At 47.0% G+C, this 22,413-nt stretch overlaps 12 protein-coding genes across 12 annotated transcripts; 6 read left to right on the forward strand and 6 right to left on the reverse strand.

The window, feature by feature from the left end:
* Nucleotides 1-572: 572 nt before the first annotated feature.
* I302_108024 (uncharacterized protein) lies at nucleotides 573-1,832 on the forward strand (the record flags this gene model as incomplete). Its single annotated transcript, XM_019194203.1, has 4 exons — nucleotides 573-730; nucleotides 794-1,033; nucleotides 1,166-1,569; nucleotides 1,699-1,832. 4 exons carry the CDS (start codon nucleotides 573-575, stop codon nucleotides 1,830-1,832), a joined length of 936 nt encoding a protein of 311 aa, XP_019044326.1.
* Nucleotides 1,833-2,335: 503 nt separating this feature from the next.
* On the reverse strand, nucleotides 2,336-4,427 carry I302_108025 (uncharacterized protein; the record flags this gene model as incomplete). The annotated part of the gene is made up of 4 exons (XM_019194202.1): nucleotides 2,336-3,400; nucleotides 3,448-3,771; nucleotides 3,866-3,894; nucleotides 3,956-4,427. 4 exons carry the CDS (start codon nucleotides 4,425-4,427, stop codon nucleotides 2,336-2,338), a joined length of 1,890 nt encoding a protein of 629 aa, XP_019044325.1.
* Nucleotides 4,428-5,580: 1,153 nt separating this feature from the next.
* On the reverse strand, nucleotides 5,581-5,835 carry I302_108026 (uncharacterized protein; the record flags this gene model as incomplete). The annotated part of the gene is made up of 1 exon (XM_019194201.1): nucleotides 5,581-5,835. The coding sequence occupies one exon, from the start codon at nucleotides 5,833-5,835 to the stop codon at nucleotides 5,581-5,583; it is 255 nt and encodes an 84-aa protein (XP_019044324.1).
* A 417-nt stretch (nucleotides 5,836-6,252) lies between these two features.
* On the forward strand, nucleotides 6,253-7,444 carry I302_108027 (uncharacterized protein; the record flags this gene model as incomplete). The annotated part of the gene is made up of 3 exons (XM_019194200.1): nucleotides 6,253-6,594; nucleotides 6,676-7,070; nucleotides 7,228-7,444. The coding sequence occupies 3 exons, from the start codon at nucleotides 6,253-6,255 to the stop codon at nucleotides 7,442-7,444; spliced, it is 954 nt and encodes a 317-aa protein (XP_019044323.1).
* Nucleotides 7,445-7,641: 197 nt separating this feature from the next.
* On the reverse strand, nucleotides 7,642-8,804 carry I302_108028 (uncharacterized protein; the record flags this gene model as incomplete). Its single annotated transcript, XM_019194199.1, has 6 exons — nucleotides 7,642-7,820; nucleotides 7,902-7,978; nucleotides 8,072-8,205; nucleotides 8,301-8,376; nucleotides 8,538-8,735; nucleotides 8,800-8,804. The coding sequence occupies 6 exons, from the start codon at nucleotides 8,802-8,804 to the stop codon at nucleotides 7,642-7,644; spliced, it is 669 nt and encodes a 222-aa protein (XP_019044322.1).
* Nucleotides 8,805-9,506: 702 nt separating this feature from the next.
* I302_108029 (uncharacterized protein) lies at nucleotides 9,507-10,286 on the forward strand (the record flags this gene model as incomplete). The annotated part of the gene is made up of 2 exons (XM_019194198.1): nucleotides 9,507-9,618; nucleotides 9,703-10,286. The coding sequence occupies 2 exons, from the start codon at nucleotides 9,507-9,509 to the stop codon at nucleotides 10,284-10,286; spliced, it is 696 nt and encodes a 231-aa protein (XP_019044321.1).
* Nucleotides 10,287-10,870: 584 nt separating this feature from the next.
* I302_108030 (uncharacterized protein) lies at nucleotides 10,871-11,453 on the forward strand (the record flags this gene model as incomplete). The annotated part of the gene is made up of 3 exons (XM_019194197.1): nucleotides 10,871-10,937; nucleotides 11,007-11,252; nucleotides 11,389-11,453. The coding sequence occupies 3 exons, from the start codon at nucleotides 10,871-10,873 to the stop codon at nucleotides 11,451-11,453; spliced, it is 378 nt and encodes a 125-aa protein (XP_019044320.1).
* Nucleotides 11,454-12,314: 861 nt separating this feature from the next.
* On the forward strand, nucleotides 12,315-14,019 carry I302_108031 (uncharacterized protein; the record flags this gene model as incomplete). Its single annotated transcript, XM_019194196.1, has 4 exons — nucleotides 12,315-12,486; nucleotides 12,546-12,730; nucleotides 12,799-13,067; nucleotides 13,134-14,019. The coding sequence occupies 4 exons, from the start codon at nucleotides 12,315-12,317 to the stop codon at nucleotides 14,017-14,019; spliced, it is 1,512 nt and encodes a 503-aa protein (XP_019044319.1).
* A 315-nt stretch (nucleotides 14,020-14,334) lies between these two features.
* Nucleotides 14,335-14,907, reverse strand: I302_108032 (uncharacterized protein; the record flags this gene model as incomplete). The annotated part of the gene is made up of 3 exons (XM_019194195.1): nucleotides 14,335-14,664; nucleotides 14,751-14,775; nucleotides 14,900-14,907. The coding sequence occupies 3 exons, from the start codon at nucleotides 14,905-14,907 to the stop codon at nucleotides 14,335-14,337; spliced, it is 363 nt and encodes a 120-aa protein (XP_019044318.1).
* A 958-nt stretch (nucleotides 14,908-15,865) lies between these two features.
* On the reverse strand, nucleotides 15,866-19,400 carry I302_108033 (uncharacterized protein; the record flags this gene model as incomplete). Its single annotated transcript, XM_065870586.1, has 14 exons — nucleotides 15,866-16,025; nucleotides 16,154-16,645; nucleotides 16,708-16,803; nucleotides 16,859-17,722; nucleotides 17,787-17,962; nucleotides 18,023-18,158; nucleotides 18,219-18,328; nucleotides 18,395-18,477; nucleotides 18,529-18,621; nucleotides 18,679-18,764; nucleotides 18,835-18,925; nucleotides 18,993-19,094; nucleotides 19,207-19,287; nucleotides 19,364-19,400. 14 exons carry the CDS (start codon nucleotides 19,398-19,400, stop codon nucleotides 15,866-15,868), a joined length of 2,607 nt encoding a protein of 868 aa, XP_065726658.1.
* Nucleotides 19,401-19,986: 586 nt separating this feature from the next.
* Nucleotides 19,987-21,151, reverse strand: I302_108034 (uncharacterized protein; the record flags this gene model as incomplete). The annotated part of the gene is made up of 6 exons (XM_065870587.1): nucleotides 19,987-20,295; nucleotides 20,368-20,391; nucleotides 20,467-20,613; nucleotides 20,682-20,837; nucleotides 20,927-21,043; nucleotides 21,119-21,151. 6 exons carry the CDS (start codon nucleotides 21,149-21,151, stop codon nucleotides 19,987-19,989), a joined length of 786 nt encoding a protein of 261 aa, XP_065726659.1.
* Nucleotides 21,152-21,411: 260 nt separating this feature from the next.
* I302_108035 (uncharacterized protein) lies at nucleotides 21,412-22,010 on the forward strand (the record flags this gene model as incomplete). Its single annotated transcript, XM_019194192.1, has 4 exons — nucleotides 21,412-21,450; nucleotides 21,511-21,568; nucleotides 21,657-21,739; nucleotides 21,867-22,010. The coding sequence occupies 4 exons, from the start codon at nucleotides 21,412-21,414 to the stop codon at nucleotides 22,008-22,010; spliced, it is 324 nt and encodes a 107-aa protein (XP_019044315.1).
* Nucleotides 22,011-22,413: the final 403 nt, after the last annotated feature.

Raw genomic sequence — 22,413 nt, forward strand, 5'->3', positions numbered from 1 at the left:
GGTGATATGATGAACTACTGAAAACACTTGATATCGATGATATGACTAAAAAGATCGTCCTTCAGGTTGGTATGTAACCCTCCCTCCCTCCTTTCGAATCAACGCAGTCTAGTCGATACTGCCTTTCATACTGACTGCCACGAAACACAACCTCATTCCCATTGTGTAGTCCTTTCCCTGCTCCGGTTCTCAAACCAGCTTCAGTAGACCTCAGATAAGTATTGGTAAGACCTTCCTTTGGCCATACAGGGAAGGGGCTGAATGGAAGCTTCGGAACAAAGGAAGGTCTACTACACTGGGTACCGATTTCCAAACGAGCTTGACTGAACGCTGTAAAATCGATGGCTCATAGTGATGGTCGTTGTACAAGGGTTGAACCTTTGTCATCGGAAATACCAAATAGACAAATGATATCCCTATCGCTAATTCCCCTTCTATCTCTTGTCCGACCATACTATATACTAATGTGGATTAGATTATATTAGTAGATATTCATGATTTTCATTCAAGATGACCTTCAACCACCAAACGCAAATATAGCATAATTCCTTACTTATATCTGATTCTCTTCCATGGTTGACTATCAGAGATACAACCTCGATCTAATCGCATTTCAACAACGATATCCCCTATCCACCCTCGAGGCGATCCTATCAACTAGGGAATACTGCGATCCATTCTTTGTTATCGAGGAATTGACACGGCATATCAACCAGAATGGTCAGTCCCAGTGCGAAGACTCTAGCAAGTGCACCAGACCAGAAACTTATTCTTGGACAACGCTGACCTGTAGCCCCTCACCACAGCCGATCAAAACCCTGTTTTTCAAATCGAATTTCAACCTCAACTCAGGCGAAAAGCCCAAATCTCAACAGAACAAACCCTCGTCAACGCCCTTCCAACGTACATTGTACCTCACCAACCTCCCTCCCACAATTAAGACCTCGCATTTCCATTACATCCTTTCTCATCCTGTACATTTCCAGTCTCAGGGGAGGAGAGGGAGATGTAAGCAGGATCCTGGGATCAGTATGTGAGTGGCTTCCGATCATATGACAACGAGTTTAAGATACTGGAACCGAACTTCTGAATGGGCTGAGAAGTGGAGCGAGTTATGATCATTGGTCAGTAAAGGACGGTGTTGACGAAGACATATCCTTAATAGGGTACAGATATATCATCTACCCGCACCTTCACCCAAGACCAAACCCAGTAGATTGGAATGGCTCAACCGTAGAATAAATCAATTACTTTGTATAACAGATCCCACAGATAATGATCAGACGATGCCCAATACCAGCCCAAGAAACAGTACCATCAAACCTGTCTGTCCAGCTTCAAATACACCGCCAGCCTCTGAACATACCCCTACTCCTGCTCCTGCTGGACCGGATGAGATCATCCACACAGAGGACAACGGAAGTAGAGTAGAAGAACGCGAGGTCCCAGATCCCGAATCAACATCCCCAGAGCAGCAGGAGGACGATCAGTTGTTGATGAATATCGGTAAGAACGAGTCAGGGGAGGTAAGGACGGTAGCTTGGATTCATTTTAGGGATGAAGATCATTGTGAGTCCAGGTTCAATGTTCGTCCTCTGTACTAGACATCCGAGCGCCACGCCACGTTCCGTAAGATTGTAGCTGGTGTCTGTTGTCCATGTCGGGTTGGGATTATTAACGATCTTTCCCTCTCTTTAGTATATCGTGCTAAACACGTCTTACGGTCCATCACCATCGATGGCAGGCAGATAGGAATCAAGATTGATAGGTTCAATGGTGGGATTGTTAAGCGGATATGGCGGGGTCATACTGTACCCGCCAAGGTAAAATAGAAGAAAAGATCGAATGAAAAGGTCATTTAGGATAAAACCTCTCATCTCGTATTGACCAAAGCACTGTTGGTAGAACCATTCCAAAAGCAGGTAACATAGAGGTAACTCATATTCCAAATCAAAAGCATCACGTTCTGCACTGTATGTATTCCGTAACATGAGAAATCTTAGAACCATTCGCCATCGGCACAGTATTGTAGACTAATCACAACATATTGCATATCATCTTAACTTACCTGTAATCACACAATATACTTCTTATACTTATCAAATACTATATACTCTTAAAATCGCTCACGCTCAACCGTAAAGGGAAAAAATCGAAATGAAAATGAATGACATGTATTGTTTCTCTTCTCCAACAAATGACGAAACCCTTCTTTGTCTCTCTCCCATATCCCTTCATCAGATCCCTATGCTAATCATAGCCTACGTCCCATACAAAGTCCTCCCTTCTTCTTAATCCTAACCGATAACCGACAAATCTCGAGCCTAAACCTGACCTACGCCTCCACCTCAACCATAGCATTGCTCAACCTCGACACCGCCTGGAATATCAGTCCCGCCCTCTGTTTCTCCAAACTACTAGCAACAGGTTGAGGAGGAGAAGGCGTAGAGGGTTGAGGAGTTCCATTCCCATTCGCACTTCCCCCATTCCCATTAGACTGTCCATTCACTCCATTCTCGGCATTTCCATTCCCATTGTTACTATTCTGCTGCTGATTATTCTGGGTGGAAGACGCAGTAATGACATCCTGAGCCTTTTTGTCCAACACCGCAAAGATCTCTCGCATACTTGCTCTCCATGAGTCCCAAACCACACCTACGATATGCTGTTCTATAGCTTCCGATAGACCCGTTCCGGATAACCTCGCACCGTGGATGGTAATTTGGGCGGAAGACCCAACGGAAGAAGAGATGATAGGTGGATAAGGGAAGGTGAGGATCGTCGTCGTTCGTGATAAGAGGGCTAATTGGGGTAATGTCTGTTGAGGGGATGTCGAACAACTAGGACAGACATTCAGGGAATGGAATAGTCGTAGTGATCTTGCTAATGGGGCGAATACCCCAAGTGTCAGAGGAGTGTTGGTACCGGGTTTAGGGTCGAGGGTGTGCTGTGTGAGAAGAGATAAGATGTGAGGGACGAGTTGTCGATGATTGCATCCTGAGTGAACTGGCGTGGAGTAGTCGGGTATTTGTAATCCCGTTGGATCGTTGTTGGTATTATCCGTATCATCTTGCATTTGCGTCAAGTTCAATAACGCAAGATGAGGGTCCATCTCGTGTCCTTCTCCCTGTCCATCTCCACCATGATCACCTTCCACTGCTCCGTCGCCATGTCCACCACCGTTATTCTCGTTCAGAGAGAAGATAGCATCTCGAAGGGCTGAAGTGGTATGTTGGTCCATATCCGTGTTGGGGAAGGGGTTATCTCCGGCGGAGGGGAAATCGTCGTTGTTATAGTGTACTTGAGGTTCAGGGGGAGGAGGAGCGGTGAAGGGAAGATTGTGTACGAATGTTGCAAGGGGAAGATCCGCAAGGTATCCATCGATTGCGACGGATTCAAGCTAAGAGGGATATGAGCTACAGCAGTAGTCGTTATAAGCTAGCTCACCATCTGATCATCCGACATAGTCTGCATCTCCTCTCCCTCTTCCTCCCCAGTCAAGCCCATATCCATAGCCATCCCCATAGCCATCTTCATATCCATCGCTTCTGATCCGAACGTACTCAGACTCTCCCTCGCACCTAATTTCCTCTTCTTCCCTCCGTGACTTGGTGCACCGTGGCTCATACCGTGCTGCTGCATTGGATCGAGATGTTGTTGTGCCATCTTCTGATCTTTGGGTACTGTGCGTCGACGTTGTCGCGGGGCGTAAATACAGTTCCATCCTCCTGCTGCACATCGAGTACATGATGGTCTGTCACCGGAGCATTTCTAGGGGAAATATCAGCATATGCGAGCACAGTCCAAAGAGTGTAATGAAGCGCGATGTAGTACTGGATAGCAGTGTGGGAGAGGCGAGGCTCACTTGTTTGGCAGCGTGACACAGATCACAAGCTATAATCCCACTTAAGTATGAGCATAGGATCCTACGGTATACGAAAGTAGCTACACTCACCCTTCCTTATGCTCGGCGGTCTACCAAAACTCCCAGCTCTAGCATTATCAAAGTCGCTCTCATCGTTGTACTTTGGATCAAATTCATTGGGTGTACCTATACTCCCCAATCCCAGATCCAATTCCGGTTCACCTTCCATCCCTCCCATATGTTGATCATGATGATGATGCATATGCGACCCATCATCCACCTGTACGGGTATCTCCAACCCATGCACGTTGACATCCACGTTCAACTCGTTCGAGGGATCACCATGGTGGATATGCGACAATCCATCATTGGAATGATGATCCTCTTTGATATGTGAGAAATCAGGTTGTTGTAATGCATGATGATGGAAGTGATGTTGATGCTCGTCACCCATTGATACACCGTCCAATGAACCGAGATGGGCAGACGCAGCTGCTACAGCAGATGCCAACGCATCGTTGTCTGCTTGTTGCTGTGCTGTCTGGAGTGACTGATCATCCATCGTGTGTTATCGGGTGGTGATGGGTGGTGATGAATGGGTGGTTTGTTTATCTGGACCGATCAAGTGGAGGCTATGGATGAGAGTCAGTGATGTTGATGATGATGGTTGATTGATGATAGCTCGGCGTTACAGATGATAAGAGAAAGAGGCAGAAATGTAAACAAAAGAGATAACGATGAAGCACTCGGGAATAGTTGATTCATGGTCTGAGGCGGTACAAAAGCTACAATTGTTTGCAGAACCCTATGGTCGGGAATAGCGGGAAATGATGATGTGGTGGTTGAAGAGGTGTTGATAAACTCGTTTATGAGCTGGGATGGTATAGATCAACCTCCGAAAGTCCGCAGGTGTGGCGATGCATCAAATCACCCCGAAACATGCTATAGAACAGAACTCTGCACTCACCGGATGGATTTGCAAGCAGAGAGCGAGTGGTGGTGTGGGTGTTGTGGAATGACAGAAGATGAGGGAAGAAGGTGGAATGCGATGTTTGTTGTCATCATGAGTAGTGGCGAGGTCGACGTTGAAAAAGCTGATTAGCTGACTTGTGCGCTATACAGTGGGACTGCATACGCCACCAAACCAAAGAATTGCCTGTTACGGTAATTTCAGCTGGCACCATCTAGATCACGGAGATATAGGCGTTATATCGGTGTGGCACTTCCGGGAGTTTGTATTTATGAATGATAAGTGATACATCAATGCATGTCTGAAAGAACGCATGACATACAAGGTCCACAGGATCCAGACTATCGAGCACAAAGTGAACAACATGAAGCAGCAAGTAAAGGGGGGTGAAGTATGAGCGTAACTACTCTGCCATTGAAGCGTATAGACCTGGATACTGCCTTTCTCCTGTCTATCTACACCGAAATGTATACTTAACTAAGCAACGACGGCGAGTTTGACTGCTAATCGACGGGTCGAGTCATAAACAAAATGTATTTATATATAATCTGTAAGAGGAATCGATATCCCGGACCTCATGGCATGAATACCTAGGATCTCCACTCTCGTCAGGACCTGCTCATCCGGCAAGAGTACTAGGGTCGTGTGGGCAATTCACCTGATAACAGTATGACAGCTTCACCAGTCGGATCGAATAAGCCAAATATGAGACTCCTCGACCATGGATGGGGTTTAGAACAGTGTTCTATCGATTCCCCTGACCCGGCTCAAGTCTTATCGGCTCATACTTCTCCCCCATCTTAAGAATCCTATCGGTATTCTCCGGCGTCTCCAAAAGAAGATACCACCCATCCTTGGTATAGAACGCATCTTGTCCCTCTGCCGTTCGGACAGGTGCGGTTGAAGATAATACCCCGAGGACCTGTTCGTGAGGGATGTATTTACTGCTTTTCCCATCTGGGGCGAACAGGGGTGCGCCGGGTAGGTTGGGGTCTGCCATTGTGGGTTTGGTTTGAAGTGCGATGGAGAGGGATAGGAATGTGCAGAGGAGTGGGTTGAGGATCATCCTTCACATAGCTTATTTGTGTTTTTTGGGAAGAGGGAGAAATGGGGAGTGAGAACGAGAGATATCGCTGGAGATGTGCGAAGTGGTTTTACGTGATTTACCTGTTGGGTTGAAGGCGGTTGCTTAGTCAGCAATCGTGGGAAAGCTAGATGATGTGCATGAGCTGAATTGCCACCATACGAGTACAAAGATAAAAGTTGGATTTATCAACAATCTACCTATCTCCATCTCTATTCATCTTGCTTCATTATCTAACACCGCCATCACCAAGTCATATTGCGGGAACACTGGTCAGCTCACAGTACGACCCCATCTTTCCATCCATAGCTACATCTACGCCCATCGCACACCATGGCAACCCCCCTCGTGCAATTCAAAAAAGGCCCCTCCCGCCGCCCCGTCCAATCCCGTAAACGATCCGCATCCCCTCCTGCAGAATCTGACGTCCCTTCTTCATCGACATCGGTCGTCCGTCCAGAAAAGAGGAACATCGCCAACCCCCTAGTACAGGGCACAAAGCGACGACGCGATGTGAACGAAGAGGTTGTTGATGGTGGATTGGATGATCTAGATTATAGGGCTGATGAGGGCTTGACAAGGAGGGCGGACGAGTTGGCAACCAGGGCAAATGATTGGGATTTGGAGCAGGACGGGGGGGAGATCCTCAAAGAGAAGAAGTTGAAATTGAATGAGGTGAGTACCGATTCATCCTCAGATACACTAATTGTGTTTGGTTGTTCAAAGGGAATGTAGCTGACTCATCATGATATGCAGGACGGTGATCTCGACATAGACGACGGTCTCTACCGAGGTTCCTCAAACTACTTACCTACAATCAATAAAACCCGTGAAACGCTCAATGCCAAAATGAAGACAGGCCCAATCAAAGCTACGAGTCATGTCCGAACAATCACATTAATGGATTATCAACCAGACGTATGTAAGGATTACAAAGAGACGGGATTCTGCGGATACGGCGACTCGTGCAAATTCTTGCATGATCGTGGGGATTATCTGGCGGGGTGGCAGATGGATAACCTACCTGAGGGGCAGCAGGCTGCTATAGAGGAGGAAGATGAGGAGGAGGAAGTTCCCTTTGCGTGTTTGATATGTAGATTGCCGTTTAGGAATCCGGTGGTTACGAAGTGTGGGCATTATTTCTGCATGGAGTGAGTAACTTTCTGATTTGGACCTATCTCAACGCTCGATCTTTTCATTCCCATATCCCTCATGGAGGGATGGATCTCCTGCCTTTGTTTAGGCCCACCCTTCTTTCTTGTTTGAGTTATATCTGTGTACATGTGCTGACCACTCATCTACCTGTAGTTGCGCTACCAAAAGATTCATAAAATCACCGAAATGTTACGCCTGTGGTGCACCCACGTCAGGTATATTCAACACTGCCGATAAGATTCTGGCTAAGATGGAAGCTAGGAATAAAGCCAAGAGGGAGGCGAAAGGGATTGTGGATGAAGAGCAAGATGATGATGGTGGGATTGAAATTGGTGGTGGAAGTGGAAGCGAGGACGAGGAGGATGATTAGGTACTAGATAGTTCAGATTTGTACTCCATTGAGAGATGTCATTGTTGTATACTTTGGGTGGATGTACTTGCATATCTGGTCTGAGAGCGGAGATATGATTGATATGCAATAAGACGGTGTTGGTGATGCTGGATATATGAGTAATATACAAATGTCTACTGTTCACACTAAGACCCGCTAGAAGAATCCCCTTCCACCTAATAATCATCATCATCCCCTCCATTGAACAGCCCATTCCTAATTCCCACTTTCCCCTTCCTCGACCTCCCACCTCTGCGCCTATCCTCGTCGTCCGACTGATCATCCTCGTCTTTCCGTGTAGGTACGAGGGTGGAAGATAAGTTGGATGCCAGACTCAGATCTGAGGGTAAGACGCCTATAGCCAAACGATACAGATTAACCCATGTTTTGATCAGATACAAGAGAGGTGTGAAGGGATTTGCTGAGATGAACTCACCGGACTGCTTCAACCTGAATTCCAGCACCTTGGACGTAAAATGATCTGAATCTCCCAATTCCTCGAATCCTATCAACCTGCAGTAATCCGGATCATAGTTAGCTGACTCATTCGCTTCACCCAATGGATGATAGCGTGAGAGAGGTGGCATGAGACATGAAATCACTCACCTATCCACCGCTCGTCCATCTACAAAACATATTACACATGGTAGGACCTGCACTGCCATCTTTGTGACAAGGAATGGAACGTCGGATACTGACGCTCGGAGGAATAATGTGTGTGGGTGGGAGGGGGCGAGGTCCTGCTCGGACGATGCAGCTGGATCAGCAATCCATCATCTTATATGCGCATACTCTGGAAGATGAGATGGTATATAGCGTATAGGGATATACTCACCGATAATTTCTGGTCCATTATCTTACATCTTGAAAAGTCGTTGTGGAAGAAATGTAATAGACAGTAACGTTCTTTGCTGTGTCGGAGGGACGGGGAAATCAGCTATACACCTATTATAGCATACTTTAAAAGCGTCATATGACATTGTATTGAGGTATATGGCCCCTCATCTTTCCGTCAACAGTAACGATCGTATACACCGCCGTATCATAACACACCAAAATCATAGCAACTCACGACATCCTCTCAATCAACGACTTCTCATCATTAAACGTGATCACCCGTCCATTATCGCTCTCTTTCAAATCCCTGACCTGCTTGATCTCCCTCTGCAACGCTTCTATACGTCTTTCTCTGTCGGAAGCCAAGTCGAATCCCGCTTCGTCGAGGGAATCGAGGAGCTCGGAATCAGATAGGGTTGGAGAAGGTGGTGCGCTGGTAGGAGTGGATGGTCAGCATGGGCTTGCTGAGTATGTATTGAGAGAGGAGAGGAGCTTACCTCATCTTGTTCTGATTGTTTCGGTAATGTCAATAGAGAATAATGACTTGTACGTTGGTTGAATTTGTATATATATAGTACAATGAGATTTGATTTCCATCGAAACGCGTCCGACCGCGAACCTTCAAGAACTAATGTCCAGACCCGACGGAAGGTGGCAATCTTCCTCCCTCTCCTTTGGGTGGCAGTCGCTGTTCTTGCAGTCTGCAGGCGACCCCACCTCGGCGATCGCATCAATATACATCAGATTGCACTTGTGTGATGTCAGAGGTACTTCTTATAATGGTCTCACAAGGTCTCTGACGAGTAACAGCGTTGATGCGACCTTTGTGTTGACCATACCCTGTGACTCCCTTTCATGTTGGATCTTGTAACGTTTACTTCCTTTGCCACAGTCAGATCACAGTGCACGAGATAGTACAACGCGTTGAGATACATAAGCGATAAGTAGCTACGTTTTTATCATCTTACAAATCAGATCCCCCAACATCCTTGAATACTCCTAAAAGAGCGGTAAGAACACGTATAATAACCAAGAATAACCAAAATATAATAACGTATGATCGAAATTCCAAAAGAAACGAAACCAGTCAAAAGTGTACGAGTACTTTAACCACTCTCTCCTTTCGTGCTACAGCAGATCACTCTTGAGCCAATCACAGCCTTTACGGTAAACACCCGAACGCACCACCACAAATACTATAAAAATGGCTCCTTACCTCCGACTCCCCAGACAAGAACCCTCTACGTCCGACACTTCTGATCCAGCAGCAGGGGATGACGCGTCTTTCATGAACAAATACTCCAAGGAGATCTACAGTAAGTGAAGTACAACACCTTACTCACTCTACACGATTTAGGGAAGTCAGGCACGAGCTGACTTTCCAACTTGAAACCACGTAGTCGGTCTTGCCGTGGTAGGAGTTCTCATCCTCTCATACTTCCTATGGGCAGGTACGACCCACCGACTCTCATACCCCCCATTCAACCAGAAACGGTGCACGGACTGTAAGAAGGGGATCGCCAAGGATAAGAAAGAGGACGAAGATTACTTCAAAAATGACGAGGAGGGTCAGAAGGGTAAAGGATGGGTATGTAAGGAATGCCAGGAGAAGAGGGAACAGAAGATGTTGGATAAGGAATTGAAGGATGGGGAGGAGGGGAAGGGGAGCAAAAAAGTCAAGGCTAAGGATGGGAAAGAGAAGGAGAAGGAGAAGGAGAGGAAGAAAGTAGTTGTGAAGAGACGAGTGGTGGAGGATAGTGATTCTTCTGAAGACGATTATGAAGAAGAGGAGGACAGAAGGGTAGTACGGAAGAGCGTGATGGTTGATAAGCGCAAGAGCAGACCGCCTCCCCTCAGGAGGAAGGAAGACAGCGAGGTGGAGTATGAGTCTGAGACGGAAGATTATGATTCGAGTGATGAGGAGGAGGAGGAGGAGCGGGAGAGGAGGAGGGTGAAAGACAGGGCACGGAGGGAGAGGGACTGAACAGTACATAGCAGTAGTTACCGGTATCAGCTCAATAACGCAGATGCGACGTCCACTTTCTATTCGCTCTCATGGCCGCAGTACCAGCTGGCTGTGATTCGTTCACGTAGCTTCTTTATGTTGATCACCAAACCCTCAACATGGATTGATGCATGAAGTGTCACAGGTTCCCTTTTACGCGTGAAAGTGTTGAAGCAGTTCAAGAGTGGTGTCAGAATGCCAGTGTGAGGATGTTCCAAAGTCTTGAAACAGCCCCATTCCTTTCTTCGGATAACTAGGAAACGTTCTTCTCATCGGAAACGCCGTTGCCTACGAGTTATTACAAAGGAGGTCACCTTTGGAGGAAACCCTGCTGAGGTAAACGAGGTGGTGAGACCAGATGCTTGATATGTATATAGGTGAGGTTGACAGGTCAATATCGCGCAGCGAATCTCTTCTTGTGAGCCAAAGCGTTTTTCGATTCAGTACCCACTTATACCGAACCGATCCGTGTACATACATCTACCTGATAGAAGACAATCATCTTCCAAAACCAGACACGAATAAATCGTTAATAACATCGCTGAGCATACCAAACGCACATCATGTCACAACAAGCCACCCAAACGGAGGAACAAGACTCCTTCAATAAATTCGCCCGTATCTACGTGTGTGAGTCATCCGTATCTTGCGAAGGGGTATATCGGCATGGTACTGACTGAGAAGCTACAACCGTGATAGGGTACATTGTCGGAGGAGTTATCGTCGCATGCCTTCTCATCTTTTTCCTACATCTGGTCCGACTCCAGAAGCGTGGTCGGATGGCGATGTGGGGGCTGGAGTCATACAGACACTGTGCGGAATGTCACAAGAAGGGGCCGGGGGGTACAGGTGGGTGGAAAGGAGGCGAACCAGGTTCGGTCATGTGTTTCAAGACGAAGCAGTATTACTGCGGAAGGAGCAAGTGTACTGAGGCGCCACGCCAACGTGAGATTGTGTAGACTGGATCGGCGATGCGTTTTAGAGTTAATTCGTCCCTTCCAGACTGTGTAGATTCCAAAGTAAAAATGTCATACTGTGATATGCCTGGTGTCTTGCACATTGCCATTTCCCCTAATTGCAGACCCATTCACATCCCAGCCTGCGTCAAACATGCCAGATCCCACGTTGCCCCGTAACAACCTTTGAAGATCGCTCTGCCTTGTCTACTCTTGTGCAATTGTACAGACAGGTCTTGCAGGAAGTATAGATATACCTCGATGACGTGAGACATTCCAGCACCAGCCAAAGATGCGCCGGCTGCAGTATCGAGTCTGGCTTTAATTCACCTCAGGCACAATTCCAGGTAAGATCAATCCCGAGAATTCGATTGCAGAACATGTCTCCTACGCGGTTCCGGTCATCTTCCATCATGCATACAAAGCAATTCGTCCCAAAGCACTTCAAATGCTCGCGCGAACGCCAGAAACAAACGTAACGACTGCAACAGTTGGTGACCCGCGAACTCCGCGGGGCGATCTCTGCTCGTGCCCCCAAACAATAAGCGAGTCCGGTCCGATCATACCGCAAACCCTTACTCAGGAACCACAAAGTTTCTCGGAATCGTAACGTTACCGCCGGTGTCTGTGGCAAGATGCCCAGTATAGAACTCGATCAATCTTGCGGAAAGACTCGTACCGGCGGTTCAGGGCTGTTCCTGTTTTATTGTGTGTTGTCCTTTTCAGGGCGTCCAAGAAATTCGAAATTAACTTTCGCTTGTTGTGGAACGCGGTGGGGGATGGCGGGCTACCCAATGGAGGTATGGAGGTGGTGGGGTCTCACAATGTGGGTCAAAGGGTCTCGCCTCGTCGTCTCGGATTACTTCGGGTGGGACAACCGGAATTTCTCTGGAGAAAAGAGGAAAAAGTCCTCGATTGGGTCCCAGACAAAAAAACGGAGGCGTGTGAGAAAGAGATATAAACAACGGGGCCAAGAAGAAAAGATGACTTCCCCCTCTTCCCCCTCATCCAATCATTCACATTCCATACTTACACTATCAATTTTGTCAATATGGAGGAAATCAAACCTGAACGAGCTCAGAGTCACGACTCCATCATCAAGCCCGCCGATAATGGCGAGGCTTTCCAAGGTGAGAAGGACGCTCGACGACTCGCCATCGAGAAGAAGTTGGTCAGAAAGTTGGACATGCGATGTTCCCTCTTCGTGCTTATCTACATCATGAGTGAGTGGTTCGTCGTCACTACTAAGAGATTATCCGCTAAGATCATCGTCCATTTGTAGACTACCTTGATCGAAACAACATCGCTTCGGCCAAAGCGAAAGGTCTCACCAGAGATCTCAACCTCAACGCCACCCAATACTCTACCTGTCTTTCTATCCTCTATGTCGGTTATATCCTTATGCAAATCCCTTCGAATATGATTATCAACAAGATCAGTCGACCATCATGGTACATCGGTATCGCTGTGAGTGCCACTTGGCATCATGAACTTTGCAAGCGAAACTTCATGTGCTGATCTGCTTGTCTTCACAGATGTTGATCTGGGGTGCTATCTCCACCTGCTCTGGTGTCGTCACCTCTTTCGGAGGTATGCTCGCCATCAGATTCACTCTTGGGTTCGTCGAAGCTGCTTTCCTTCCTGGTGCTCTTCTCATTTTGTCTAAATGGTACACTCGACGAGAACTCACCTTGAGGAACGCCATTCTTTTCGGTGGTAACTTGATCTCCAACGCCTTCGCGGCTCTTATCGCTGCCGGTGTCTTGTCAAACATGGAAGGTGTCTTGGGACATGCTGCCTGGAGGTGAGTCCTGACTTCATGTTGCCAACGTTCCTTGATGGCATCAGCTGATTCGCTCGTCTTACATAGATGGATGTTCTGGATTGAAGGTGCCGCTACCATGTTCATCGCCATCGCCGCTTTCTTCATCCTTCCCGATCTTCCCACCAACACCAAGGGGTTCACCGAAGAAGAACTTGAAGTCGCTCAACTCCGTCTCTTGGAAGATGTTGGTGAAGCCGATCAAGACTCCGCTGAAGAGGGTGCTTTCTCCGGTTTACTCATGGCCGTCAAGGACGTCAAGATCTACGTCATGATGTTCGCTCTTACCGCTTACGTCGTCGGTCTTTCCTTCAACGCTTTCTTCCCTTCCCTCACTGGTACTCTCGGATTTAGCTACATCCCTACATTGTTGATGTCTTCCCCTCCTTGGGTCTTCTCCACAATCGTCTCAATGATCAACGCCTGGCACGCCGACAGAACCCAAGAGAAGTTCTGGCACATCGTCATTCCCATGTGTTTCGGTCTGATCGGTTTCATCATCTGCATGGCCACCCACAACACCGCTGCTCGATACATCGCTCTCTTCCTCCAAGCATCTTCTTACGCCGGATTCATCGTGTTCTACTCTTGGATCTCATCTTCTTTCCCTCGTCCACCCGCCAAGCGAGCAGTCGCCATTGCCATGGTCAACGCCTTCTCCCAACTTGGTAACATCGCCGGATCATACGTCTGGAAACTTGATTCCAACGGTTACAGAAAAGCTTACGGTATCGTCACTGCCATGTTCGGTGTGGCCATCATCCTCTGCTTCGTGTTCCGAACCATCCTTGTTGGTCTTAACAAGAAGCTCGAAGCTGGTGAACAAGCTTGGGAGACGAGAGCCGATGTCGTCGACAAGGGCAACAAGCTTGAGCACATCGAGAAAGGTGATGAGGCTTTGGACATGAGAAGGGGTTTCAGATATCTTATCTAGATTTTATAATCGTTTATCACCATACTTTATATTCCTTCATGCAATCTCTACGGTATTACACAATAACAGCACAAACTGCCTGGCAAGAAGCGCAGCAACCCCTATAAACACGCAAGTCGCTCACAAATTGAGGGCTTTCATGTGCATCCAGAATCATAGGCCACGAACTCATGACGCATGATGCATATTTGTGATTCAAGTGTCATCCCATGCCCACTGGTCTATGAAGTTTCTCAGATCATACTATTGAATCATCCCTCCACTATTACCGTCCCCCTGAACCAGATATGTGACTGCAACGATTGAGCAGCAAGGTCAATCCCTTGAAGAGGTGGACGGTAAAGTTTGTACCTGTTTGTTGACCTCGTCCCAAAACTCAGCGTCGGTCATCGAATCTACATCGTTGGTCATACGTTGTCGATCTGCAGTCTCCTGGGTTTGTTCGTCAGTTTCACAAACTTTAATCTCGGGGTCATCCAGCTGACCCTCCGAGGTGGACGATCCGCTTTTCTCAATTTGTGCTCTCAAACTTCTATTCTCGAGTTCCAGTTCGTTTTCCACGCGAGTTAGGGTGGCGATGGAGGTTTCCAAATCCTGGATATGTTTTTTTTTCAGCTTCCCTGACTGTTTTACTGGCTGCCCTTCCTGGGAGGGGGAAATGGATCAGCTCATCTGTCATAAGACGCATCGCCCATGGTCATAAGGCGTATACCTGTGGCTGCATCACTTACGTCTAATCTTCTGATCCTCCGGAAGCTGTAAAGACATCGTGTAGTCAGTACAACTGCATTACAGTTCATCTTACTTGTTTGCACTGTCTCAGCAGCACTTCTAGCATCTTACACCAAAGAAAGTAGGTGATTGGCCACACGTGACCTACCTCGGCATATGATTTCCGGCGACCCTTGGAGGCAGATTTAGAACTCATGTTTATCACTTCTTGTATTTGAGGACGTTTAACGCGACTGCGACTCACAGTCTTCTGAGATTTATGTTTTATATGGTCATTTCTGACAGTCTCTATATGATCAGTATCTCTCGAGTCTAGGCTTTTTGGTGTCTATTACACCGCTTCGCAACAGTACCCTTTCTCAAGCTGGGCTTCTACTCAACCTTTTTTGTTGGAAGAAGGGGTCTTGTCTTGTGCTTCTGAAGTCGACCTTTAGCTTTCAAAGGATTCGGTATTGTGAAACGCTCAGAACTCCCCTACCTCGTTGAAGACCTCGCTCAAAGAGTCCGTTGCTTTAAGGTCGATATCGCGTATCACCTAGCATCGTTCGGCAATGATGCCTTCAAGGATCAGCCATACACACTGAGGCAAAATGCGTCGGAGATGGAGTCTTGGTGGTGTTGCTCTTCAATCAGGTTATGACGTCCTATTTCATGAGCTTAAAGTGGGATGTCTTGCTGATGAAGGCAAGTACGCTCAAGAGCAGTTCTGAAAGGATATTACCTCAAGAAGCATCCTGCTCGTGCCGCTGGATCTGCTCTGGCTTTCCTTATATCGTGGCCACAAACACATCAAAAGACAGAAGCATAGTTCAAAAAGACAAAGGAGGCCCCAGGGACCCACTGTATCATCATCATCATGATCATCACCCTCATCACCCTCGATCGTCCGTGATATCCGGTCTGCATACCGCAAAACATGTCCACTAGAAAAGGTCTATCGAACCCGAGGCGAGATTTAATCAAGATGCTAGCTCAAAACGAATCCCGAATGGGCAATGCCGTAGAAGAAGCAACAGCCTGGAAATGCGATGATATATACATACAACTTCGTCGAGATCTCCCCAAATGACTCATCTCAACTACAAACTGATAACCACTCGCTTCCCAACTGACTTTACCACCCGTCCCCGTTCAATCTCCCCAACAACACCGTATACTCCCTCGCCAACTCCCCCCCGATCTTGGTCTTAGCCAGATACTCCAGCAACATCTGCGCCACGTCCCGTTTGTTCAGTCCCACTACCTTGTCATCCCATTCTACTGTGTTACTTGTCCTGTAGAAGCCATCGCCAGGTCAGCTCACATCCAAGTAATCAGATAGGATATGGAACGATAATTAACAGGAATGTTATGGGAAAGAGCGACCACGAGGAGAATAATAGAAGAGTGGACAATGACCTACCTATAGATAGGTCCGATCAGATCCTTAATCACCTCCTCAGCACGCTGTACGAACCCCTCATTACCCAGATACTTGATATACTGAATGATGTTCTCCTGATACTCATCCCCCGAATCAAGTAACACACAAGCCTTGATACGAGTCTCATAATGACCCATAGTCATAGCCTCGGTCCACCATTCTCCACTTTCATCCCTCTTTTTGCCCTTCCACAATGATCCGACTGTCCTCTCTATCTCGCCTACTACGCCTTTGGTGGTTGATGAGAATAGTGGACTAGATTGAACGTGATGTACCGATGATATGATGGTCCATTCGGATACAGATGGGTCGTATGCGTATGCTGCTGGGAGGGAGGTGATGATTATAGGTATACCATTGGGTCGGAGTGTACATTCCTTAATCTCGATTGGCGGAGAGGAAGTTGAAGGCGCGTCAAGGAGATAAGATAAGGTGGTAGGAGGGAAGACTGTCTGGCTATATCGAGTATCGCTATGTCGTCCGGGGTAGTGGTTAGCTACTGTCTTCTGTTCGTTACTGAGAGGAAAGCTTACATGACTCTGACTCGACAGTCCGATGTGATGATCAACAGCTTATCTCCATTGCCTTGTAAATCATGGCAGAGAGAGCCGAGTTGAAGGTTGGCCAATCTGCAAAGTCATGTCAGAACGTTACCGCAAAAGGTTTCAATTCACAATGACTCACTGTCGTCCAGAAGAAGAGTAGATCACCACACCTCCATCCTCCATAGCAGCGGCACATACTTTCGAGGTGACCGCCAGAGCCAATACGGCCGAAGGAAGATAATCGACCCATTGATCTTGACCGTCTTTGACAAACGTAATCTTATTCACCCCATCAGCAGAAGACGAATTGTGCGCTTCCAGATAGCCGGAACCTTCCTCCTGAGAAAGAGTAGCTCGCACGATTGATTGGACCTGAGGAATAGGCAAGGTGCGACCAGCAGTCGAAGGACCAGCTTGAAGAGCTACGCGAGGTGTTCGAAGGACCTCGACTGGAGTAGCACTGGCGGGAGTGGTGGGCATCAACCTTCCTCTAACAGCTCTGCTTTCTTCTTCGCTCGATATGACAGCTTTTCTCTTCAATCCTGCTCGTGGTGATCCGCCATTTGCTTGCCCACTACCGCTGGAAAAAGCATTATGGGCATCCTCGAACATCTTCGCAGTCGAAGCTTGGTGTCCTGATGATCCGCCAAATTCTTGTATAGGACCCGAAAAGGGGTCTCTGGAAGGTGGTTGAAGTGATCGTGAGCTCGAAGCAGGGTTCTGCAAATCGACTCGTCGGTTCGAGCCTTGACCTTTCTTTCTCGGTTGAAGGACGTTGACAACGCTCGAAGTTGCAGCTGAAGGCCCGAAAGAGTTCGATACTGATAAGGGCTGTGTTGATGCACCTCGAGCTGGCTGGCGCTTAGGCTTGTAATCGTATTCGTCTAAAACCTTCTCCGTTTGTTCTGGTTGACCAAGCTCGGGGAACTCAGCAGGGGCGAAGGAAACGGCACAGATGGACCCATCTGCTGAACAGCCATATAAGTTGTATCCGTCATTTGACCTGTAACATTAGACATGATGTCAGCTCTAATTAATTGAAATGAGGGGAAAGTAGTCAAACTCACCAACACATGTCGAGTAAATCTCGTTCAAACACATCCTTCAATACCACCAGTGGCTTATGTAAAGTGTTTCTCCAAATGGAAATACTGAAGTCATTGGCACCTAACGCCAACATACACGAAGCAGTAGGTCGGCCGGGTTTATCTTCTTTTCGGAAGAACAGTCGTGGGTTGAACGCCTACCATGATGGACGAGGTCAGCAGCGTTCATGCTAGGAAAGGAACGAGATGTAACTCACAGCTACTTGAATGGTGTTCTCATGTCCTACAAACGAAATCTCTGAATTCCATCCTTCTCGATCGATAACAGCAGCGACGAATACCGGACCATTCATAGCATTCGAAGCAGCAATAAAAGCTCCATCAGGTGACCAACTAGCGGGGAACGTTAGCACTATACTTGATCTACCTGGATGACCACACAAAATTGCTTACCTCAATCTTCGGAAGAAAGTACTTTGGGGAGATGTTTTGAAAGGTTCAGACACTGTATGAGTGAGAGACCAATCTTCTGTATTCCAGATCTTTACAGTTTTGTCGTCGGACTAAGCGTTGCACCATCAGTATGTGTGTACATCACACTCTGGTATGATGGTATGAAAGGCACTCACTTGAGTAGCTAAGAAGTTGCCCACGGGATCCCAACATACTCCTTTTACGAAACCTTGATGTAGATCAAGTTTCCTCAAACGTTCTAAGACATCTGTTAGCTACCGTCAAATCGACACTGCAATGGATAGCTCACCAAAAGTAGCACCATCCCATATCCAAACTTTGCTATCCAACCCTACGGAGGCTAACATCGAATCATCCCTGGACCATGCTAAGTCCACAACGTCTATTCGATTCTCCGTCAGCTATTTTCTTAGTGTTGAAGTCTAAAACAATAGCTCACCTGCTACATGTCCTACCAATCTAGTAAGGGCTTTCCAATTCTCATGATTGACTTCCTCGGAACCCCATAATCTACCTGCGCCTTCACTGCATAAACATACAAAAGGGGTCAGCTCGGCTTCTTGTTGATGACGAGTCCGTGAGCTGGGTGACTTACGGATCTATACCCCATATCATAATTACCTGATCGTCCGAGCCGGTCGCAAGGAATCGTCCATGATGAGCCCAGCGAACAGTAAGGACCGGGCCTGCAAATAGGTTGTGCTGGTATAAGCGATGTTTTCTACTTGCAAGCAATGAAGATAGTTAGCTTACCAGTATGAGCAGCCATGGTACATAGCAACTTATGATTTGCCTCGTCCTTTTCCGCTTCCTCATCCAGGATGGGGAGGGTTGACCATATTTTCACTTTGTTATCTGGTTGCGGGAGGTACGAGGAATCAGCGAAACCAAATACGTCAGAGGAATGTAGAGAGAACTGTAGCCAAGCAGAGAGGGAGGAAGGGAAGTCGGGACGGTGGAAACTAACCCAACCCTCCTGTAGCTATCCTAGTCCCATCGGGATGAACAGAGATACTATATATGGGACATCTACCCTTCTGCTCGGCCACTGTTGATGACCGCGTATATGCTATGAATCAGCTGGTCTGTATATGTATATAACGAGACGGAGTACGGAAGCTGACCTGAATGTTCTATCCAACAGGGTTTGTTGACCCTCATGTTGTATCTCTCTTTCTTCTTTCCTCCCTATCTTGCTTGTCTACAGAATGTCTAAGCTAAGATTGAAATTGGGTAGCCGTCCAACTTCTCGCAGAAACGTCTTTAGGCTTTGTATGGTATCGCTGTTGGTGGCAGAGGTTCCGATACTATGGCCTTTTGAGGGATGTAGAAGAGAAGAAGAAGGAAAGATGAAAGATGAAAGATGAAAGATGAAAGATGATTCAAGAAGGAATGAGAGATACAAGTCGTAGTCGGGGAACTGAGATGAAATAACTGTCCAGTTGAACATCATCTTTCGGACGCGTAGAGTAGAGTGTTGTTCCCCGCCCCGCCTGCCTCTGGCGGGGTAATACAAACAAACCATCATGACGTGGCATTGATTATGATCGTGATGATGATCACCCCGCCTACAGTATCGGTAGATGGTGTTAGTAGTATATGCATAGAGGATAATGAATGATACAACGGTACAGCGGGTTTTACAATTACTTATATACAATGACAGTGTCAGACAAGACCCAAAGAAGCGGGATGAAGTATAACCCCGAAATACAAGGCGGGGAGTGGACGTGATGAACGAACCCCTTTATCCACCCCCTCTACCGAATGCACCTCCAATAGCTCTCCCACCCCACCCTACACCGGCGCCCACAGCTCTCAGTCCATCTTTAGCCTGTTCTAGATACCCGAAACCCGTTGCAGGCGATACACCTCTTCGGGTACTTCCTATGATCGCATCTCCGCCAGAGGGGAGGGCAGAGGTGATATCTCTTGCTGTGGCTGTGGCTGGGGTGGTATTTGTCAGAGGTTGCGGTGGGGGAGAGGTGAGTCGAGCAGGGTATGTGGGTGGGGAAGGGGAAAATAGCTCGGTGGGTGATGGTGGGGATATTAGTATCTACATGAGATTGTCTGTTAGATTCCTATAATCTGTATGAAACATAGGAGGAGAGCAAGTGCTCGGATTTACCTGATGCGAGGTATTGCTGTTTTCCTATACCACCCACAACGTACACGTCAGATAAGATACCCGAGGTGAAGGTGTAGTACAGATGAAGAATGGACTCACAGAACTACCAACCAAGGGTGGTACATTCCCTTTCTTCTCCGCGCAAAACGTCAATATCTGAATCAGAGCGGTGTGTAAGGGATTATTGGATGTGGAGGATCTATCGAAATGCAGTGTGATGAGATGCTCTTCCCATGGAATCAGTTCCTATCCCCACGATAAGAATATCAGCGTTGTTGCAATGGTAACTTGCTGATAGTTGGGAAAAAGCACACCTCGGTAATAGCAAACCACCCTTTCTTAGGTTTCTTCTGCAAAAACACCACAGCAATCTCTCCAAAGGTCTTCCGCCCCTCTTCCAGATACTCTCTCGCAAACTCTTCGATCCGGGTGTTCACTTCTCTCTCGATAGTTGAGTTTGGTGATATCGCCTATGACCGTACGAACCATGAGTGTGAATGACCTCTGCCATCACAGGTGCTCTCTAACTCAAGCTAACTTGAGAATGAGCGGAACCTACAATGTGCGAATCCAACAACTCGAAATCCTCAGGTTCACACGCATCCAAATTCCTATGAAAGAATATAGCGTATAGTAGTGCTCGTAGTGTCGGTCGTACTTGAGATGGATGAATTGTCTATACCCCAAGAATCAGCATGACCAGAGAAGAGCAGGATGGTAGGTGGATAGAGAGAGAGAGAGGCAGACACACCAGTTCGATGTGATTCACAGTATCCATTTCCATCTTTCTTACATATCTCCTTTCGAGGTGAGAGTTATGTTGTATCGTCTCGTGTGAGATCTTCCATAAGGCGGTATACTCGTGATATGGTATGCATGAGATGACGAAGATAGATAAACAACTGTTATCGGTCATCATTCCGATCATTCGCAATTCACCTCCACCTGAAGCGGTTTATTTACTTTTCACTTCTTTCACATAACATTCATATACGACTTATCTGCGATATGCATGCACAAAGACATACACGGAGAGGTAAGAAGATGCTCAAGGTAAAAGGCAAAGGACCATCCCTACAGCATGTGAGTCATACACTTCTCTCTCTCTTCGGCTGTCAAGCTCATACTCTGCATGATGTACAGTTCATAGTTCGAGCAGAGTTGATACAAGCCTACCGCTCAGCCGTGCGAGCTACGAGGCGTGAGTCTATCTCTCTCGCTCTTTACTTTCACTCGGACGTCAGAACGAGAAATAGCTGATAAGACAATTTGATATGGGACATATGTAGCGTTACCTGACCCATACACACGTAGAGAGACGTTGGATTTCCTTCGAGCGGATATTGAGAGACTGAGAGGGGAATATGATCTGGTGAGTTATTCTCTTTCCCAGTCTGAGTATCAAGTGTGCATAAGCTATCATCAAGTGTGAAGTGTATAACATATTATGCAACATAATGGAATGGAGAATGGAGCTGATACGTTGTGACATGACTCAGAACAAGTTGAAATCCAATTTATCACATTTCAACCGCACCCTCAAACAGATGTTACCTTCCATAGGCCTTAATGGGCTGTCCAGGGAAGAGAGAGGGACGAGGCTGATAGGGCAGAAGAAGTCTATAAAAGATCTGTTGTCGTAGAAGCCGACTACGTCGCATAGAATAACAGCTCACGGGTCAACGTGATCATCTATAAGGATCCTACCCATATATATGTACTACTATCCTAAAATACCAATCATAACTACCATATATACCCATATCAAATGCATACAATGGAGCGAACGTGTATCATCATCCTCCATCCATACAATCGTCTTGCATCTTTATAAGAACGTATACTCGTGAATGTTCCATCCCTATCAACGACTGTGTCCCCCATGGTACCAAAAAAATGCTACATAGTAATACAGCTACGAGTAACAAGATAAAGAAAAGTCGAAAAAGTCAAACTATCAAAAAATCTCAACATTGAAGGAGTCCCAAGAACGACCTAGCTAAACCGCTTCCTTCAAAATCTCAAGTCGACCTCATACTATCCCTC

This window comes from Kwoniella bestiolae, chromosome 7 (genome assembly GCF_000512585.2).
Source record: "Kwoniella bestiolae CBS 10118 chromosome 7, complete sequence".
NCBI classification, from domain to species: domain Eukaryota; kingdom Fungi; phylum Basidiomycota; class Tremellomycetes; order Tremellales; family Cryptococcaceae; genus Kwoniella; species Kwoniella bestiolae.